Genomic DNA, 19002 nt, shown 5'->3' with positions numbered 1-19002 from the left:
TTCTTCTTCTCATTTGGGTTGAATGATGCCCTCCCTAGATTTTCTTAGCTTACTCCACCAATTAGAATAATCCACGTCATCTCGTGCAATAAACTGAGAGGATCGCTTTATCTTCTCCTGCCATATTGACTAGCGTTGAATTAGAAGACGTTTGGTTCGGAGACCAAGGCAAGCTGCGACCATCGATTAATCCTTTTCCCCCCGTAACATCGATTTAACTTTGGGAATCTTGTTATTACAAATCAAAGAATATAGAGACATACGTTAATAAAGAGAAAATGATAGGATTGCTCTATATATAGAGTAATTCTATTCTCACCTCAACAATGCTCGCTCTATTTTAGAGAAAAAAATAGAAATATACATTGGAGATGGTCTAATAGAGGTCTTCGGTGAATCACAATATCAAAATTATCTTTGTAACCAATATCAAAATTATCTTTGTAACCAAGTTTTCTACTCGCTTTGTATTTGGTATTTGTTTGATAATCATGTGGACGATTCTGACTTGGGAAATATAGGCGTCGTCAGTCAAAATTCTCAAATGACTTATTTTTTTTCGAAACTATCAAATATACACTGAAACGTAAAGACAAAACGCAAACTACCGAAACCATAATCCTAATCACTTGCTTTCTGAAACCGTTACAAACAAGTAAATCATAAAACCAGGTTGTTCTAAGGCTCGCTTGGAATGACATTAATGAAATGGTAGATCTCTTCACTATCGACTACTCCGATCTCTGTCGAACAAGCTGAGCAAAAGACCCGGTTAACTTGTTCGCTCTCTGCAGAACCAGTTTCTTGCATCTCCGAATCTCTCCTTCTTTTACCAATCTTCGAGGGCATTCCTTTTTGTTGCAAAACTGTGTCTTTATCTACTCTGCAATTGACCACAAATACTGCCCTGTACTGTGTCACGTACTGCTCGTGCCTGCAAAAGTTTTACACTCACTTGTTTCAATCTGATTTCCGCAGATAATAATTACTAAAACAAGTTCATCTGTCGATTCACACAGCTCAAAGAAGTTCAAAGGGATAAATTTATAAACAAGACAATATCTTGAAGAGAACAGAACGAAATCCATTGTGATAAGTCCTTATCTTAGTCTCTATTGCATGAACATTGTAATAGCCTAGGCGGTTGGTAGTGGATAGTACCTAGGGTTTTAGGAAAAGGATTAGAATTAAAGCCACAAACCGCTTTGGATTCTATGAAGATTTGTTATGCCTAAAACGAATATTTGGATTTTCACATGTTGATGATATCTAGAGCCTGTAACAATGGTCAATAATCTCCAAATCAAGTCAACATTCCAGAATCTAGCAAGTTACTATCAATATATACTCCAGGAAGCAAACACATTAGTGGGGATTGATATTGAACAATGGAATCTAGCAACATTGAGAAATCAAAGGTTCGATGGGATATAGACAATCTATGAAGAAGATAAAACACGGGTTATGATGAAACACACAAGTGTTTGATTTTCTCGTAAATCAGGCCGTGAACAGTTTTGCATCCTATCAAGTTTGTCACTCCTAAATCTAAAGCCTGTAACAATGGCCTAGAATCTCTAATTACAGGATCGAGCAAGTTACTGTATCATGAAGCAAACACATGTTTCGAGATGGAACAATGGGAATACTAGCAGCAACATTGAGAACTCGAATTGATATAATAAACTAAGAAGATGAAAAACACCAAGTTCTAAGAAAATATTAGAAATTACCTCTGACACTCTAAGCAGACAGTGGTGAAACAAGCTGGACAGCTAAGTACAGCATCAGAAGGACGACCATCTCTCTTGCAAACCATCCAAAGGTCATCTTTATCATCAAGATCTGAATCATAGAATTCTGGTTTGATGGAGTAATCAATCTCATCGTCATCCGAAACTGTTAACATGTAGTAGACAATACCAAAATTAGACTCATCAAATCAATATATAGACAATAAAAAACTTATTCTTCTGATTCCACATTGTATAAATTACTATATCCTTTAACTTCAACGTAACTTGAAAACAAGAACACAAAATCTCGGGAATTACAAAGAAACCCTAGAATACTGAGTCGAATCGGCCGGCGAATGAAAAAAGAGAGCTAAAAGGAGGTTTTATTTTTACCCGTGTTCTGAGAATTGATCGGAGAAGCCATGGTTTTAAGATTTTTGATCTTCAACACGACACCTCCTCTTTGTAAAGCTCCGGCGGTGCAGCCAAATCGGAGAAGAAGTCAAATTTTAACTTCCAGTAGGCTCCTCTCCTCCTAACACAAGTGCTAATTGGGCTTTTCCTATAAAAATATCTTGGGCCTTTGGAAAATTAAGAAAGGCCCATTATAATGAACTCCTTAATAAAAAAGCAGGCTGAGCAGCCACCACCTAAAAGAGCCAAATCCGTCATCGCTATTGGTGTTGAGTTCCTGAGACGTCGTTGTCGTAGTTGTTGTGGTGTGTTCGTTCGTTTTTGTTAAGGAGGAGGAGATCACCACGGGAAAAGGAAAACCGAGGATATCTAGCACCACCGGAAACGTGTTAACGTAAAAACCGTAAATCCTCCATTATATTTGACTGAATCAGTTTTAGTTATAGTTGCAGTTTCAGGTTGGGGTATGTAGAGGTGAATTACGGAAAAATATAAACGATTCCGATATATTAAGTGTCAAGGAAGCCGTCTGATCTGTCAAAGTCACCGTAAAAGGTGAAACCTAGCCACCGCGTTTCTAGATTGTTGCGCAAGAAACAGCTGCCTGTGAAATTATGCAAAAAAACCTAATCTGTTTTCTTGTGCTGAAAGTTATCAGATCTAGTTGCAGTAGCAGCTGCCTATCGTACTTTCTATTCACCAGAGGGCGGTATTTGCGAAGCATTGTGTCGTTTTCTTTTGTTATGAATCTTGATTCATGACGTATAAACTGGGATCTGACTGTCAGATTGTTTAGTTAGGGTACAGTTATATGTTGATATGATTTCATGGCCATTAAGTTGATTCTTGAAAACGATGTTCGAGAACGTACGAGTGATATGTTTGTTACTGTTAGACTATATTTGATGATGTCAAGCCTCGGCTTTAACCCTTTTAGGTTCCCTAGACTGAAGTGTCCAATCGTAAACATTTTGATTCGTCAAGCAACTATGCAGAGCGTATTAATTCTTCTTTTTATCTTTGTGTTTGCAGTTTTACAGCAAATCCGAGTGGCATGGACATCATCAGTCAACTTCCAGACGAGTTGCTCACTGGAATACTATCACTTGTCCCGACAAAACATACCGTGGCCACAAGTCTTTTGTCGAAAAGATGGCAATTTCTTTGGAGTTTAGTGTCAAAACTTGAGTATGATGATAGCAGTCACAGTGATGGCGACTATAAGAGCTTCACTCAGTTTGTTTACAGGAGCTTGTTGTTAATTAAACAAGGCACCGTTTCTACAAAGCTTATATCTCAAGCTTGGTTCCGAGTGTCAAGTCGTAGATATTGGAATATGGATTGACACTGCAGTTGGTCACCGTGTGCATGAGCTTAAAATTGATGTCCTAAAGAGCGTTTTCATTCGTTTGCCGAGTAGCCTATACACATGCAAACCTTGATACTCATGCGTTGCATTCGTTTGGATATTCCTCTTTATGTTTGTCTCCCGTCTCTAAAATTTATGCACCTTGATCATGTGGAGTACCCGGAAAAGGATTCTCTTCCGAGGCTTTTATCTGGTTGTCCAAAACTCGAACAACTTATTGTGGAACACAATGAGCTGGACGTCACTCTCGTTGTGCCTTCTTTACGGAAACTAAAGGTGATCAATTTCGGGAGGGGTGAAAAGGGTAATGTGTTGGTGATAGATACTCCTTCTCTCGTCCACCTTCACATTGGAGATAACTTCCTTTACGACTTCCATCGAATGGAGAATATGCCTATGTTAGAAGAGGCACATGTTGACATTACTCATGGAGTTAATTAACCAAAACTTTATGAAAGCTCTTACTTCTGTTCGCAGGCTTTCTCTGTGTTTATCACTCTCAGAGGTGTACCATATATACTAACAGAACTGAATACATGTGTTTACCCTATGTTTACCCTAAGGCAGGGTTTAACTTTGTGGTTGTTGTTGGTGTACAGGTTATGTCTCCTTCAGGTTATGGGTTTAACTGAATACATGTGCTCAAAGGTTGGTGGGATCTTCTCACTCATATGCTCCAACATTCTCCCAAACTAAGAGTTCTCAAACTCACGATGTAAGCGGTTTGCTTTATTATGCTTTTGTGTTTACCCTAATAAAGTTTCCGGCCGGATATGGGTGTTTGACTCATGTTAACTGTATTGTTTGCTAATTTGGTCTTAGGAACATGTGCTTGGTTTTTCTAGTAAAGAAACCCCGGATTGCTGGAAGCGACCGAATTATGTTCCCAAGTGTTTGTTGTACAGTCTTGAAGCTTTCGAGTGGGATGGTTACAAAGGGAGACAAGGAGATAGAGAGATCGCGACATACATTTTGGCGAACGCTCGTTTGGCTTGTGCCAAATTTTTTCCAGAATCCGATGAGTTTGAAACGAGATATATGATGATCAAGGACTTGGAATCTGTGGCTACGCCTTCACCTTGGGTTCATCGTTATTCGTTTGACGTTTTTGCACATCAGCATTCGAAAATAATAAAAGAACAGAGGCAACACTAGAAAGTAAGAATCATTATAAAAGTAGCAAGCCTCGATAACTCCAGTGGACCATTCTCCTCCCTGGCATGAGAGCATGCTAGGCCGAACCTCTTACTAATTAAGGAGATTTATTCAATCATGCATTTTAATGTATTTAAATCTCTAAAAAAATCATGTCTTATTTAATGTTGATTTTAAAACTCTTATCAAATTCATGTGTTATTTAATCACTAATTCAATCTGTAATTTATATCTATTTGTCAGAATCCGATGTTATTAGTTGATTTATTTTTGAAGTCAAAATTTACATTATAATTTAAATGGATTTGAATGTATTTGAGTGAAGAATATATAGAAAATTAAAGTCTGTAGGTAAAACGTCTTATTTTACAATCCATATGCTTTCATTTCAAATCATTATACTTTCATTTGGGGCTGTTATTGGAGAGGTGATTTTTAATTCATATAGAATTGTAAATTCTAAAAACTAAAACACATGGATTTTGAAATAACATGTTTTATCCTTGGATTTGAATCCTTCTAGTTTACACTTTCAAATCCATTAAAAACATAATGTAGATTTTGAAATCCAAAAACAAATCATTAAATGAATAACATGAGATTTTAACAAGTATGTGTAAATCATAGAACCAATAACACATAATTTTGATAAGTATTTTAAAATCTATGATTGAATAACACATGATTTTTGTTTGGATTTCTAAAATCCATTAAAATCATAGAACCAATAACCCCCTCTTAGGAATTTTGTGTTTTCTTCGTTTTTTTCCTCCAGTATCTATATATACATTTTAAAGTATATTTTTTGTTCTACCCTTGAAATTTAACTTATTAAAAAAATTATTTACATATCCCTACAAAATTGCACAAAAGAGTAATAAATAAAATATGGAAATCAAAATCGATTATCTTCATAATATACAAAAATCGAGAAAATCAATTATTTTCCTAAAATATCTCTACTAAATTGATTTATATCAGACGAGAAAAAAAAACTAATTTCGGTTTATAGTTACACAATCTTTACATTAAACAAATATTCCTAAAATATCTCCAAAATACTTTTCTTGTCTTCCTTTAAAATTAAAATATCTCAATTTTTTCTAGAAAAAACAAACAATCTAATATTTTATATATATAATCGATTTCAAATTTATTAATTAAAAATTATAGTTTTGCTATATTTAAAGAAAATAGAATTCCAAATGAAAACTATAATTTTAATATACTGCCAAATGAAAATTATAATTTCTATATACATAAAGCAAATAGAATAACAAATATCTCAATGTTATTTTATAAAAAAAAAAATTATATTTTATCCAACATAATTTTTTTTGTTAGTTATAGAAAACTTGGAAAAAAACATAATCTCATGTTGTATATCAAGTTAAAATCTATATAAAAGAATTAAGTAATTATTCACAAGTTTATTGTCAAAATGGGCTTTGACCTACACATTCTAATACTCTATCAATATCAAAATACTGAACATATTAATTAAGTCGATTAAATTATAATTATGTAAAAACAAGTTATCATAAGTACACTAAGGGTTAAAGCCTAAAATTAATAATCAAAATATAATTATACAATTTTAACCATAATCGTAACAACAAGTCTAACAAACAAATACAACTTATATTTTCATTTTTTAATTAAAAAAAATTACTCCGCGGTATACCGCGGATTAAAGTGTAGTTAGTGACACACGACACCTCTTGTTAAGCTCAACGTCGAGCTCCAGCGGTGCAGCCAGATTTATGATAAGCACTAATTGGGCTGAAAAGAATAGTTCAGATATAAAACTTTTGGACCTTCAGAAATTAAGAAAAGCACATTTGTGTTTATGACAATATCTAATTGGACAAGAAGAAGTCACAACAGAACATGAAAGCAAGGTTTAAATTTTCCAAAAATAAAATTAAACGTTACAACATAATTAGCAAAAAAAGAAGTTTGTTTTCATCAACAGATTAACTAAATGCGGAATACAATTGGTATAAATATGAACAAAGTATAACTTTCTTTTTATCTGAAAACAATTCCAAGCCTAATTAGACACTTTTAAAAATCTAAAAAGAAGATTAACAATAATGGCCAGTGTGAAAGCTTTTTCTTGTGTTTTGCTCCTTGTTCTCTTTTTCTCAGTCGGTACGTCTTCTTTCTTATAAGGTTAAAACAAGTGTTTACGTAATTTATTTTGTGTTTCAATACAAACTTGTTAGTTTTCCATAAACTCATTCTAGAAAAAAAAAACTGTTTAAACTTTTGTGTGATGTTGGCAGATGTTGAAGGATATAATGTAGAGAGTGGTTCATTGTGTTGTAATAGCCACCCGAAATTTGGAAAGTGCAATACAAACAATGACAAGGAGAGATGCAACAGTTGGTGTCGCGATGGCTGCAGCAACGGAAAAGGCGGTTTCTGCAAACCTATGTCTCACGGAGGACAATGCCACTGCTACTGTTAAGCGTTAACCCACGGCAATAAAAAAAAAAATTATGCATGCCTCTATGTTTCGTGTTGCGTTATTGACTTATTGCGTTTGTTTTATTGCTAATATTTGTATGAATATCATCACTTGACGAAGTGATACTAATTTACTAATGATAAGAAGAAAAAGCATTATAAACAATATTTGGTAGTATATTATTACGCTTAAGGTTGACTTTTGTCGCAGTTGACTTTTTATTCAACTTAAAATCACGTCTGCAAAACTCGCGTTTCAAACTCGATTCTCGAAAATTGCATAAGCCAAACGCGGTCTTCAGGTGCGAAAAAAACGAAAGGGTTTAGGAAAAAAATCAAAAATTGGGGACTGACTGATTTGTGTGTTCTTTCTTCTTCTCATGGCCTTCTTGAGAATCGCACATCTTTGCCATCGATTCTCTAGACAACAACAACTTCACAGACCATTCACCACGAAGCTAGATAACACCAGATTCCTCCTCCATCCCAATCAAACCAAGCTTGCCCATAACATAATCGTCATCTTCACAAGACAACCCTTTTCACCTGACGACCCTGAGTTACTGAGACTCGCTCCAGAGCTAAACACCAAGGTAGTCGAAACCGTCTTGAATGGATTCAAAAGGTGGGGTTTGGCTTATCAGTTCTTCAATTGGGTTTCTAAACAGGATGGTTATAGAAACGATATGTATGCTTACAATGCCATGGCTTCTATCCTATCACGTGCTCGACAAAATGCCTCACTGAAAGCTTTGGTTGGAGATGTTTTGAATTCTCGTTGTTTAATGTCTCCTGGAGCTTTAGGGTATTTTATTAGGTGTTTGGGTAATGCTGGGCTGGTGGAAGAAGCAAGTTGTGTTTTTGATCGAGTTAGAGAGATGGGTCTTTGTGTTCCCAATGCTTATAGTTATAACTGTTTGTTAGAAGCGATTTCTAAGTCTAATTCAAGCTCGGTTGAGTTGGTTGAGGCGAGGTTGAATGAGATGAGGGACTACGGGTTGAGTTTTGATAAGTTTACTCTTACACCAGTTTTGCAGGTTTACTGTAACACTGGGATGTCTGAGAGTGCGTTGAGTGTTTTCAATGAGATTCTTAGTCGAGATTGGCTTGATGAACATGTTTCTACAATCTTGGTTGTGTCGTTTTGCAAGTGGGGTCATGTGGATAAGGCGTTTGAGTTGATTGAGATGTTAGAAGAACGCCATATTAGGTTGAACAATAAGACATATTGTGTTTTGATTCATGGGTTTGTAAAGGAGTCTCGTGTTGATAAAGCGCTTCTGTTGTTTGAGAAAATGTGTCGGATGGGTATGAATGGTGATATTGCATTGTATGATGTGTTGATAGGTGGGCTTTGCAAGGTTAGAGATCTTGAGATGGCTCTTAGTTTGTATTTGGAGATTAAGAGATCAGGAATTTTACCTGATAGAGGAATACTTGGGAAGCTAATATGTTCATTTTCTGAAGAAAGTGAATTAAGTCGGATTACAAAAGTGATCATTGGAGACATTGACACAAAATCTGTGATGCTTCTTTACAAATCTTTATTGAAGGGGTTTATTAGGAATGATTTGGTGCACGAGGCTTACAATTTTATTCAGAACCTCATGGGAAATCATGAGTCGGATGGTGTGTCTGAGATTATCAAGCTTCTTAAGGATTATAATAAAGCGATCCTCCCAGATTCAGATTCTCTTAGCATTGTGATTGACTGCTTAGTCAAAGCTAACAAGCTGGATATGGCAGTGACCTTGTTACGTGATATTGTCCAGAATGGCCTTACTCCAAGTCTTATGATGTACAACAACATAATAGAGGGGATGTGTAAAGAAGGAAGGTCGGAAGAGAGCTTGAGACTCTTAGGAGAAATGAAGGATGGCAGAGTTGAACCAAGTCAATTCACACTTAATTGTATTTATGGTTGCTTGGCTGAACGATGCGATACTGCAGGGGCACTCCATCTGCTGAAAAAGATGCGTTTTTATGGATTTGAGCCATGGATAAAGCATTCGACTTTGCTTGTCAAAAAACTTTGTGAGAATGGGATGGCTGTGGATGCTTGTAAATACCTTGATGATGTGGCTGGAGAAGGTTTCCTTGGTCACATGGTTGCCTTTACTGCTGCAATTGATGGCGTCATTAAAAATGAGGGAGTAGATAGAGGTTTAGAGTTATTTCGAGACATATGTACCAAAGGTCATTGCCCTGATGTGATTGCATATCATGTATTGATAAAGGCTCTATGTAAAGCATGTCGAACTACGGAAGCTGATAACGTGTTTAACGAAATGGTATCGAAAGGACTAAAACCTTCTGTTGCTACTTATAACAGTATGATAGATGGATGGTGCAAGGAGGGTGAGATTGACCGGGTCATGTCTTATATAGCAAGCATGTGTGAGGATGAGAAAGACCCTGATGTTATTACTTATACTAGCTTAATCCATGGGCTATGTGCTAGTGGTAGACCTACTGAAGCAGTCTCTCGTTGGAATGAAATGAAGGGCAAACATTGCTATCCAAATAGAATTACTTTCATGGCACTTATTCAAGGTCTTTGCAAGTGTGGCTGGTCTAGTGAAGCCTTGGTTTATTTTCGTGAGATGGAAGAAAAGGAAATGGAGCCTGATTCAGCTGTATACTTGTCGCTTGTAAGCTCTTTTCTGTCAAGAGAAAACATCAGTGCCGGGTTTGGGATATTCAGAGAAATGGTTAATGAAGGAAAATTTCCGGTTTCAGTAGATAGGAACTATCTACTTGCTGTTGATGCTACCAATAAGTTTGTGGAAGACTCTAAGACATCATGTTATCTTACAGGTCTAATAAAAAACGGCAGATTTCCAGTTATAGCTGTTTTGAGTAGAAAATGAGTCAAACGCCAAACGCTTTTAATTGAAACAGCGGATACTTACCAAGAGTGGTTGCAGAGCTATTCAGCTGATGATTTGGCATATAATCTCAGCTTTGAAACCAATAAGAAGCTAGCTTCTTGTTGCTAACCTTGGTCTGATGCCATGGACCCAGCTAGCACTAGCTCCTTCTTACAAGGTATTTGCTCCGGACCAAGATTTTATTTTGTCTTCTTAACATTTATGCACTTACAATTGAAAAAAAGGTAATAAGAATTACTCTATATGTGCTTGGAATTTGGATCATTACTAGCAAGGTTTATATTGACGTTACAATTACTGGCAACCAGGTTTCACAAGTTATATGTGATCAGACAACGCGGAGAGGTTCTGTACTATATGGATCAGCACTTCATTGGCTGGTAAAGCTATGATTTAAACAAAACTGTTGCAGAAACTTCTGACATTCAATACGGGTCCTCAACGAGTGACTGATAGCTCTGCGCGCAATGTTCAAGCTCAGATAGTTGCATTTGGATCCAGATTGAAGACGAAATTCAAGATATTAATCTGAGATGAATACAAAGATTAACCAGTTGGATGAAACAGTAAAAATCTGTGATGTCTATGGAATCCAGAGGTTAGCTTTGCTGATTTGTCTGTGTATTTGCTAGATTTCTATTTATTTGTAGACAATAACTGGAATCCACCATTCTATTTGTAGTTGTTTGTCAATAAACTTTTGCTTTGTAATTTTTCATCAGAACCCTCTCTCAACATTTCGGGCTAAACTAATAAGAAAGGCTCAGTCACTTCCTCAACTCATATATATATCTTCCGGTTTAGCAACCCAGTCGTTGATTGTATACTTGGATAAAATTTTAGGTTTGATTTAAAAATAAAATTTAAATTTAATAATTTAAATTGAAATTTTACATTAAACAAGGTGATATGTGTGTCTGAATTTATAAAGAATCATAATTTAGATTACAATTAAATAATATTATATGCAAGTTTTGGTTTAGAAAAGAGAATTATGGTTTTATAACTAAAGATTATGATTTAAATTTTACAATTAAACGAAATTATATATCGGTTTGAGTTTATAAAAGAACAGTTAGAATTAGATTTTACAACTAAACAAAATTATATGTTTGTTTGAATTGAGATTTCACAATTAAACGAAATTATATATTTTAAATGAGGTTAGTTTGCTTATTTTTAAAATAGATTTGTGTTTGGCTATTGGGTATATCCTGCAACAGAAACAAACAATTGTTAGGTGAGGACATAGTTTTATTAAACACAGATGATGCGTTAGTGGTCTTGGAAAACCAGGGAATTGTTCTAGAAGAAGTTCCAACACTAAATTACTACATTAATCGTACCTCTTGTGAATATGATGTAAGTTTAATTATAGATTGTACTCTCTTTTGAATCAGTAAAACAACATTTATAAAATAGCTCATGCATGTATTTGTAGCATGTTATTAAGAGATTTTACCTTACCGAAAGTAATGTTTGTTGGCTAGAAGATTTTGCATTTGGTCATGATGCTTTTGAAGAACTCATCACACATCATATGAGTTAGGTATAACAGTTTGTGGAATTTCAAGTCACATATTTAATGATAATTTTGGTTGTGGTGTTATTTATCTCATAGTCATTTGATATCAAAGGAGTCAGTTTAGGATCTAATGGTAATAATTTGATTTTTTTTTTGTTTACCTTGTTATTGGTAGCTTATGCTTTTTTGTGAAGTTGACTTCGGTGAACCACTGTTGCACATATGTTAAAATGAAATGTCTACTTGATTTACAAAAATGTCCTGTTGGTTTTCAGTCTAACCCCTCTGGTAAGGATCAAAGTTATTGTCAATTAATATGGTTTTGGTTGTTTTTATATAAGCCAGCTGTGGTGATGTTTGGTTTCCTTATGCTTATTTTGCAGAAGCACCTGGCTTTGCAACATGGAGATGTTGCAGAGGTAGGAGATGAAGGGAACGAGTCTAACAAAGACTATGCGCCAGAGGAATAGGAGGAAGACTAGGAAAAAATGAGGCATTCCACAAAAACTAATTACACTATGATCAAATTTTTAACCTCCCTTAGTGTAGGTTTTGACAAAATGGGCCGACGACGAGGTTTGTGCTTCGTACCCCCCTTCTAATTTTATGCTTTTCCCTTACCTACGATGTAGAAGCTTTTGATACAGTTACGATTTAGGGCATCTCCAAGAGATACTTTAAAAATGAAGTATGCAAACTTCAAAAATAAAGTATGAGTCTTAATTTCTCTAAAAGTATACTTCATATATGAAGTTTTTAAAATAAGTATTTTACATTATAGTCCTTATATTATTCACAATTACTTTAAAATCATAAAATTTTTATAATTAACTCCAAAACATACATTAAAATGTTACTAATCTTTATATTATTCATAATTAGAAATGTTCATAATCCTTATATTATTCATAATTAGTATTTTTCTAGTATTTTAATTTGTGTCATATTTATGTGTTCATGTAATTTTATTTCATTGTATTACTTTATTTTGTATTAAATATGTTAAGTATCATATTTTGTTGTAATATTATGTAATTTTTATAAAATATTAATATTTTAATTTGATTTAAAACATATTTAATTAATTTTATATGTAAAAATTAAATTTGTAAGAATATATGTGAAATACTTTGAATTTGAAGTGATAAATTTTAGGACTAAAATGATAAAAAAAACATAATTTATAAGATATATAAATCTAGGGATTGAAATGCAGAAAAAAAGATAAACTTCAAATTTGGAGTTGTGAACAGTGATATTTGAAAGTGTCACTGTTCAAAACTCCAAATTATGAAGAATTTGAAGTATACATAAAACTTCAAATTTGAGGGGATTGACGAATTTAAGACCACTTCAAATCACCGAAAGAGCAATCTCAGGGGATTCGTCAAGACCACTTCCAATTCGTCGCCTTGTTTTGCTTCTCAGGAAGAAAGATTGCTCTTTCGGTGATCGGCTGTTATCTTCCGCTGTTGAAAATTACAAGCAACAGCTTCTCAAGAAGCTAGAGGACAAATTGGTATCCGCAAAAGATCTTTCAGAGCTGAATGGTTTTGCCAGGGAGACAGTTGCGTCTAACATATCTGACCTGTGGAAGTCTCTCTTTGACGACGAAGAAGCTGGCGAACCAAGTCCAGAAGTGACAAGGAATAGGATTCTTACCGACCTGTTTCAGCCTATTTTGGAGCATTCCTGCCATGTCACTGCCCGTTACTTCTCCTTACATTCTAGGGTCAGTGTATTACTGTATTCAGTAGTACTTTACTTTAAGGCCCCTTTGAGAGTTTTCCTCAACTCGCCACACAAAGTCTGTCTTCATATCTGACTTCGACTTCTTTTTTTTGTTGTTGGTTTGGCAGGGAAGAATTTGCAAAGCAGGGGATTTGAGCTCTCGCTATGTGTGGCTGAGTCGATGTTTTTGCTGTGTGATGAAAATAGGAGTGTGTTACAGTTCTGCTTGAAGTTGTGGGGAGATTTAAAAAGGGACCGGAAAATTGGTAATCCCGCTGGGGAAAGGTTGCTTCGTGTTATGCATCATGTCTACTCAAGAAATATCAAACATAAGAATGGAGAATATCATATTGGTGGCAAGTCGCTCCAATGGGGATTGGTCAAACATAAGAATGGAGAATATGATAATGGTGGCAAGTCCCTCCAATGGGAATTGGTCAAGACGACTTGGGGGGGATTTTAGGTGCTGGAATTAGTTATATCCACAACCTTGTCTGTATGCTCGAAACAGGAAGCGGTTCAGATTGCCGAGAGTATACGTCTCGTGTTGAAGAAGCTCTGAAGGAGGTTAAGGAGAAGTTGAGGTCTGCCAAGGATGTTTCAGAGGCGAATGGGTTTGCGAGGGAAGCGATGAGGTCTGTCATTTTGGACATGTGGAAGTCTCTCTTTGACGATGAAGGTAAGGAAGATGTATGGGCTCGCAAAGTGAGGAGGGAAGAGATTATTTCTGACCTGTTTCCTCCTCATTTGGAAGAAGAGGAAGAAGAAGCAAAACAGTGTTAGGCTACCACTAGTTTCTCCTTGCTTCTCTCTATCGGATTCGGAGTTTCTTATATAATTTATCTAGTGGACTGACAAGCAGAACATATGCTATTTTTAATTGTAAAGCTTTTATGTTTGTATGAACATATGTTATTTTTAATCTTAAGACCTTTCAACTACATTTAAGATTTGCATAGATTCATGTGGACGACTCTGACTAGGGAAATCTAGGCGTCAATCAAATTTCTCAAATGAAATCATGAAAGCTTTAAAATTAAAAGCTTAAATGTATTTGGTCATGATGCTTTTGAAGAACTCGTCATACATCATATACATACATTTAATGTTTTTGTTACAATCCTATCATTCGATAGCTACAACTACCTATAAGACGACGGAAATTTCTGAGTTAGGTATAACAGTTTGTGGAATTTCAAGTCACATATTTAATGATAATTTTGGTTGTGGTGTTATTTATCATTTGATATCAAAGGAGTCAGTTTAGGATCTAATGGTAATAATTTGATTTTTTTTTTGGTTTACCTTGTTATTGGTAGCTTATGCTTTTTTGTGAAGTTGACTTCGGTGAACCACTGTTGCACATATGTTAAACTGAAATGTCTACTTGATTTAAGGATGACACTAATCATTAGTGGAACCAGATTCATGAGCATATGCATCTTGAGAGTTTGTTTTTGTTTTCAGAAAAAATACATCATGATTGGAAATGCAAAATCTTCCATCAATCATAGAAGCGACATTGAAAGATTATGATTGATGATCCTAACTAGTAACTACTAATATTAATTAAGAAGATATAAAACTATGCTATGTACATGATATGATGACTTCTCCTTTGAATTGCAGGACACTGGTGGTGTTGGGTGGGGAGGGATCTTTATTTGACCCAGCTTCTACGTTACTGGTCTTGGAAAACAGGGGAACAGTTCTGGAAGAAGTTCGACCCTTGACTTACAACACCTCTATCGTAGATGATGTAAGTTTAAACTATAGATTGTAAGTCTTTTGATTAAGTAAAACAATATTTGTAAAATAACTTCTGATATCCAGAGATTTAAACTTAATGGATGGGATATTTTCTTGCTCAAAGATTTTCCATTGGGTGTTGATGCTTTTGAAGAGGTCATTTTAAAGCAAATCCAGACCCAGACCTTACATGTTGCTGTTTCAATCCAATCATTTGATAGCCTCTCCGATATACAAGGAGATGTAAGTCACAACTTTGGTTTCAATCTGAAATGTCTTTTACTTGTTGTGTAAAGTTTTTGATTTCTTTAACCCAAATACTGTTATTTTTGTTTTCAGAAAGTTTACTTTCGTACAGCAGAAGAATTGGCTCAAGATCATGAGATGCATCACACTATGCTATGTACAGGATATGATGACTTATCTTTTGAATTGCAGGACTCTAATGGTGTTGGGTGGGGTGAAAGTGGTTATATCTATGTAGCTCGACGGATGGGGTTGATAGTAAAATTCGCTTGGATGGAGGTGGTTTAAGACTTAGGAATACTCTACGTTTGCTTAATTTCTGCTTAGTTTTGGGTTAATGTTTGCTTAATTTCTGCTTAGTTTTGGGTTTATGTTTGCTTCTGAAAAGCCCTTCCACTACGTAACACTTCTTATTATTTTTATGGGATTTTTTTGAGAAAGTATTGTTTAAGGAGTGTGGATAATGAGAAACAAATATTGAAAGATTATGAATTTCTGATTGATGATCCTAACTACTACTACTACTATTAGTTAAGAAATATAAAACTATTAATGATCCTAACTGGATCGGTCTATCGTTTTCTAAAAATTTTAGTGTTACTTCTCAAATACCCTCATATTTTTTTTATCATTTGAGTGTCTCCGCCGGTTAATTACCGAAAAAAAGTTGGCAGTTGTCTCGTTAGCCCATCTAGAAAGGTTAACTTATTTCTCCCTTAGTTAAGTCTCATCGCTCACTCTGATTAATTTTTTTTTTTTTTTTTTTTGTCAAATACGTACAGATACATAATACATGCTGAACTGAAAGGGATACTCTATAAGTCTATATTAGTCGTTGGACGGGATAGAATAGATCGGCATACCACTCACTAGTCGTTGTAACGAAACGGGAATATATTTTTGGCCTAGACTATACCCACATTTATATATTTTGGGTCTCGAATATGTTCTTCTCTTCTTCTTCTATAGAGAGAGCTTTCTACTCCGTAGTCATCTTAGCCTTCTTCATATCTAAAATAAAGGACGAATTAATGATATGTCAACTTTGATATCCCAAAGCACAAAAAAACAAAAACAAAAAAAAAACAAATTGATGTACCTGGGCAGCCTTGTAAGAAACGGCGGTAGCCAATGCTCTTATCCGGTACAGAATCAACCTTGGCAACTACGTTGCATCCTTCCATGTAACTTCCACTAAGTTCCAGCGCCTTCTCTCCTGCGCCTTCTCCCATAATATAAATTAAAGCTTTGCTGTAAAAAAATCAACAAAAAAAAAACACAAGTCTTCTTCAGTTTACTAGCATTTTTTAACTTTCACAATTGGAGGAAGAAGCTACAAACCTGTCACTCCTGCTAATAGAAATATCCATGACCTCTCCACATGAACGGAAATGTTTACTCAAGGCACTCTTGAGATCATCCTCAGGAAGGGAAGTGTCATATCCCGTAACTGAAATCCCAAAGCAGCTGCAACATATAAAATAAGAAGAGATATGATATTATTATAATCAACAACACAAAGAACATCATCAACTCCACAGATACAAACACCTCCTAAGAAAATCGAAATTTACCGTCTTTTATTCATAACAGCATTGGTATTTTGCGGTAACCTTAAAACCACAACAGATACTTTCCATCCTCCAGCGTCGCTTCCATTAAGTTTCAGCGCCTTCTCTGATGCGCCTTCTCCCAAAATATAAATGAAAGCAGAGCTGTAAGGAAAAGATCAAACATGTTTATTAGTTATAAAAAAAACTTGGGAGCTGGGGGAGAAATCGGAGGGAGAAGCCACAAACAAACCTTTTGAGAACACCGCCAACTCCTCTGCAGAGAGAAATACCAGTGATCTCTCCACATGAAGAGAAACACTTGCTCAAAGAGCTCTCGATATAAGCCTCGGGAAGCGAAGTGTCAAATCCAGAAACAAAAAAAGTGGTGCTTCTGCAATAATGATGGTATCAGATATCAACAACACACACACACACAAGAACATAAAAATATACAAATCTACAAGGAAAAAGAAAAAAAAAAAAAATCCAAAAATTACTGGTTTTTTCGTTTGGATTGAGCTCTAAAAGCAGCAGCTTTTGGGCAAAAAGCACTGTCTGGTCCCTGATTAGGCAAAGCATCAACAACTACATTCCACCCTCCCACGTCACTTCCATTTAGTTCCAACACCTTCTGTCCTGTGCCTTCGTCTCCCTGAATCTCCATGAAAGCAACGCTGTAATCAAGGAGAAGACAAAGCAAAAGTAATATTTAAAACCTTTGAGCTGGAAAATACATAGTGGAGCATAATTAAAGATCTCTTGGAATATAAAATCTTTTGATCCAACCACATGAAGCGAAATGTTTTCTCAACGCGCGTGTGAGATCATACTCACCAAGCGAAGTGACATACCCACTTATGTTAAAACTTATGCAACTGAAATAATTTGATAAACATTAATCAACACATACACAAAAGAACATCATAAATCAATCTTTTACAGTTACAACAAATCTCTTCCCAAAGAACAAAAAAAAAAAAAAAAGAATGATCAATTTTTACCTCCTTTTCCGAATATCTCCATCATCACGACCCATCAATTCCATCCCCTAAGGTACACAAAAAAAAAAAAAAAAAAAAATCTTCTAATCAGAAATTCAAATCTATTTCTTACATAAAGTTAAAACTTGTGAAGCAAGAAACCATCAATAGAGAAACAAACAGAAAAAAACAAGGAAAAAAAAGGCATAAGGAGGAGAAGAAGATTACTTTGGCGACGGATTCGTCCATGGATTCGTCTTTGAAAGATATATATTTTTGATTTTTCAGTTTTAGGGATTTGAGTTTTTTTGTTGTTGTTTCATTAATTTTTGTTCATGTATAAGTCTGATTTGGGGGCATAATGGTCTTTTTCTTTTAAGGGTGAGAAACGATAAACACATTTAAGACCAAACGATTGGGCCTTAAATCTTTTTATTTGAGTCTGGGACTGGTCGGACTAACAGCCCATTACTGTCAACATAAAATCACATTAGGCAAAAACTTCGCGTTTCATATTTGTATCCCAAAATGCATATAATAAAATAGTTGGAAAAAAATAAGTATCATCAGTATTGCATCTCACAACAACTAGATTATTCGGAGTTGAGTTGACCAACAAAAATATTTTTTGATATTTTATGGTGTTAGATATGTACTTCATTCTTAATTGATATATAATAGAATTTATGTGGTTTTTTTTTTTTGTCAAACAAATTTCTGTGGTTTAAATTCTTTTAAAAAATTAAAGTATAATATCTTCAAAAAAGTTAATTTATTGGTAATTTTATTTTCACTTTATTTTAATTCTGAAATTGAAAATACTAAATAGTTATAAGAATCAATATATTAGAAATGTGTTTTGTAATTATCTAACACCATGAATGAATGTATCAATAGAACAATTTTATTATCCCCTTTTAATAAAAGGGAAGTACACAACTTAGTTTTTGTAGACTTTATAAAAAATATAAATGGTTACAAATGCATAAAAATAAAAAGGTTATATATAGGATATACATTAACCATATACTCTTCATAAGATAACTCTTCATATATAGATAATAAATGATAAATGATATCCATAAATCGTGGAGCAAGATTTAGTTATAATATATATGAAGATCCTCCTTTCTTATGTTTGTATCAAATCGTAGACTTTATATAAAAAAATAGAAATGGTT

General features: G+C 34.7%; 3 protein-coding genes and 3 pseudogenes across 6 annotated transcripts; 4 read left to right on the top strand and 2 right to left on the bottom strand.

The window, feature by feature from the left end:
* Positions 1 to 537: 537 nt before the first annotated feature.
* Positions 538 to 2273, bottom strand: LOC104769039 (uncharacterized). Its single transcript, XM_010493160.3, has 3 exons — positions 2130 to 2273; positions 1734 to 1899; positions 538 to 934 (listed from the first exon to the last, which is right to left on the bottom strand). Exons 1-3 carry the CDS (start codon positions 2158 to 2160, stop codon positions 679 to 681), a joined length of 453 nt encoding a protein of 150 aa, XP_010491462.1. The 5' UTR covers positions 2161 to 2273; the 3' UTR covers positions 538 to 678.
* A 931-nt stretch (positions 2274 to 3204) lies between these two features.
* On the top strand, positions 3205 to 4674 carry LOC104772166 (F-box/FBD/LRR-repeat protein At4g26340 pseudogene; annotated as a pseudogene).
* Positions 4675 to 6735: 2061 nt separating this feature from the next.
* Positions 6736 to 7302, top strand: LOC109131359 (putative defensin-like protein 25). Its single transcript, XM_019242246.2, has 2 exons — positions 6736 to 6828; positions 6963 to 7302. Exons 1-2 carry the CDS (start codon positions 6771 to 6773, stop codon positions 7145 to 7147), a joined length of 243 nt encoding a protein of 80 aa, XP_019097791.1. The 5' UTR covers positions 6736 to 6770; the 3' UTR covers positions 7148 to 7302.
* A 102-nt stretch (positions 7303 to 7404) lies between these two features.
* LOC104769038 (putative pentatricopeptide repeat-containing protein At5g08310, mitochondrial pseudogene) lies at positions 7405 to 10816 on the top strand (annotated as a pseudogene). Its single transcript, XR_015592196.1, has 2 exons — positions 7405 to 10194; positions 10346 to 10816. The product of XR_015592196.1 is annotated as a putative pentatricopeptide repeat-containing protein At5g08310, mitochondrial pseudogene (transcript).
* A 1429-nt stretch (positions 10817 to 12245) lies between these two features.
* Positions 12246 to 14139, top strand: LOC147918429 (uncharacterized; annotated as a pseudogene). The gene is made up of 3 exons (XR_015593400.1): positions 12246 to 12250; positions 12868 to 13294; positions 13422 to 14139. The product of XR_015593400.1 is annotated as an uncharacterized LOC147918429 (transcript).
* Positions 14140 to 16008: 1869 nt separating this feature from the next.
* LOC104769036 (nucleolin 1) lies at positions 16009 to 18185 on the bottom strand. 2 transcript variants are annotated; one of them, XM_087505066.1, is made up of 9 exons: positions 18050 to 18097; positions 17843 to 17889; positions 17676 to 17716; positions 17339 to 17515; positions 17092 to 17232; positions 16863 to 17003; positions 16630 to 16755; positions 16388 to 16539; positions 16009 to 16299 (listed from the first exon to the last, which is right to left on the bottom strand). In XM_087505066.1, the coding sequence occupies exons 4-9, from the start codon at positions 17503 to 17505 to the stop codon at positions 16268 to 16270; spliced, it is 759 nt and encodes a 252-aa protein (XP_087361192.1). In that variant the 5' UTR covers positions 17506 to 17515; positions 17676 to 17716; positions 17843 to 17889; positions 18050 to 18097; the 3' UTR covers positions 16009 to 16267. The 2 variants fall into 2 exon arrangements, with proteins under 2 accessions (XP_087361192.1, XP_010491460.1); XM_010493158.2 differs by lacking the exon at positions 17676 to 17716 and having other exon boundaries at positions 18050 to 18185.
* Positions 18186 to 19002: the final 817 nt, after the last annotated feature.

This window comes from Camelina sativa, chromosome 20 (assembly GCF_030686135.1).
Source record: "Camelina sativa cultivar CO46 ecotype springtype chromosome 20, ASM3068613v1".
NCBI lineage: Eukaryota > Viridiplantae > Streptophyta > Magnoliopsida > Brassicales > Brassicaceae > Camelina > Camelina sativa.
This window is presented reverse-complemented; position numbering and strand designations above follow the sequence as displayed.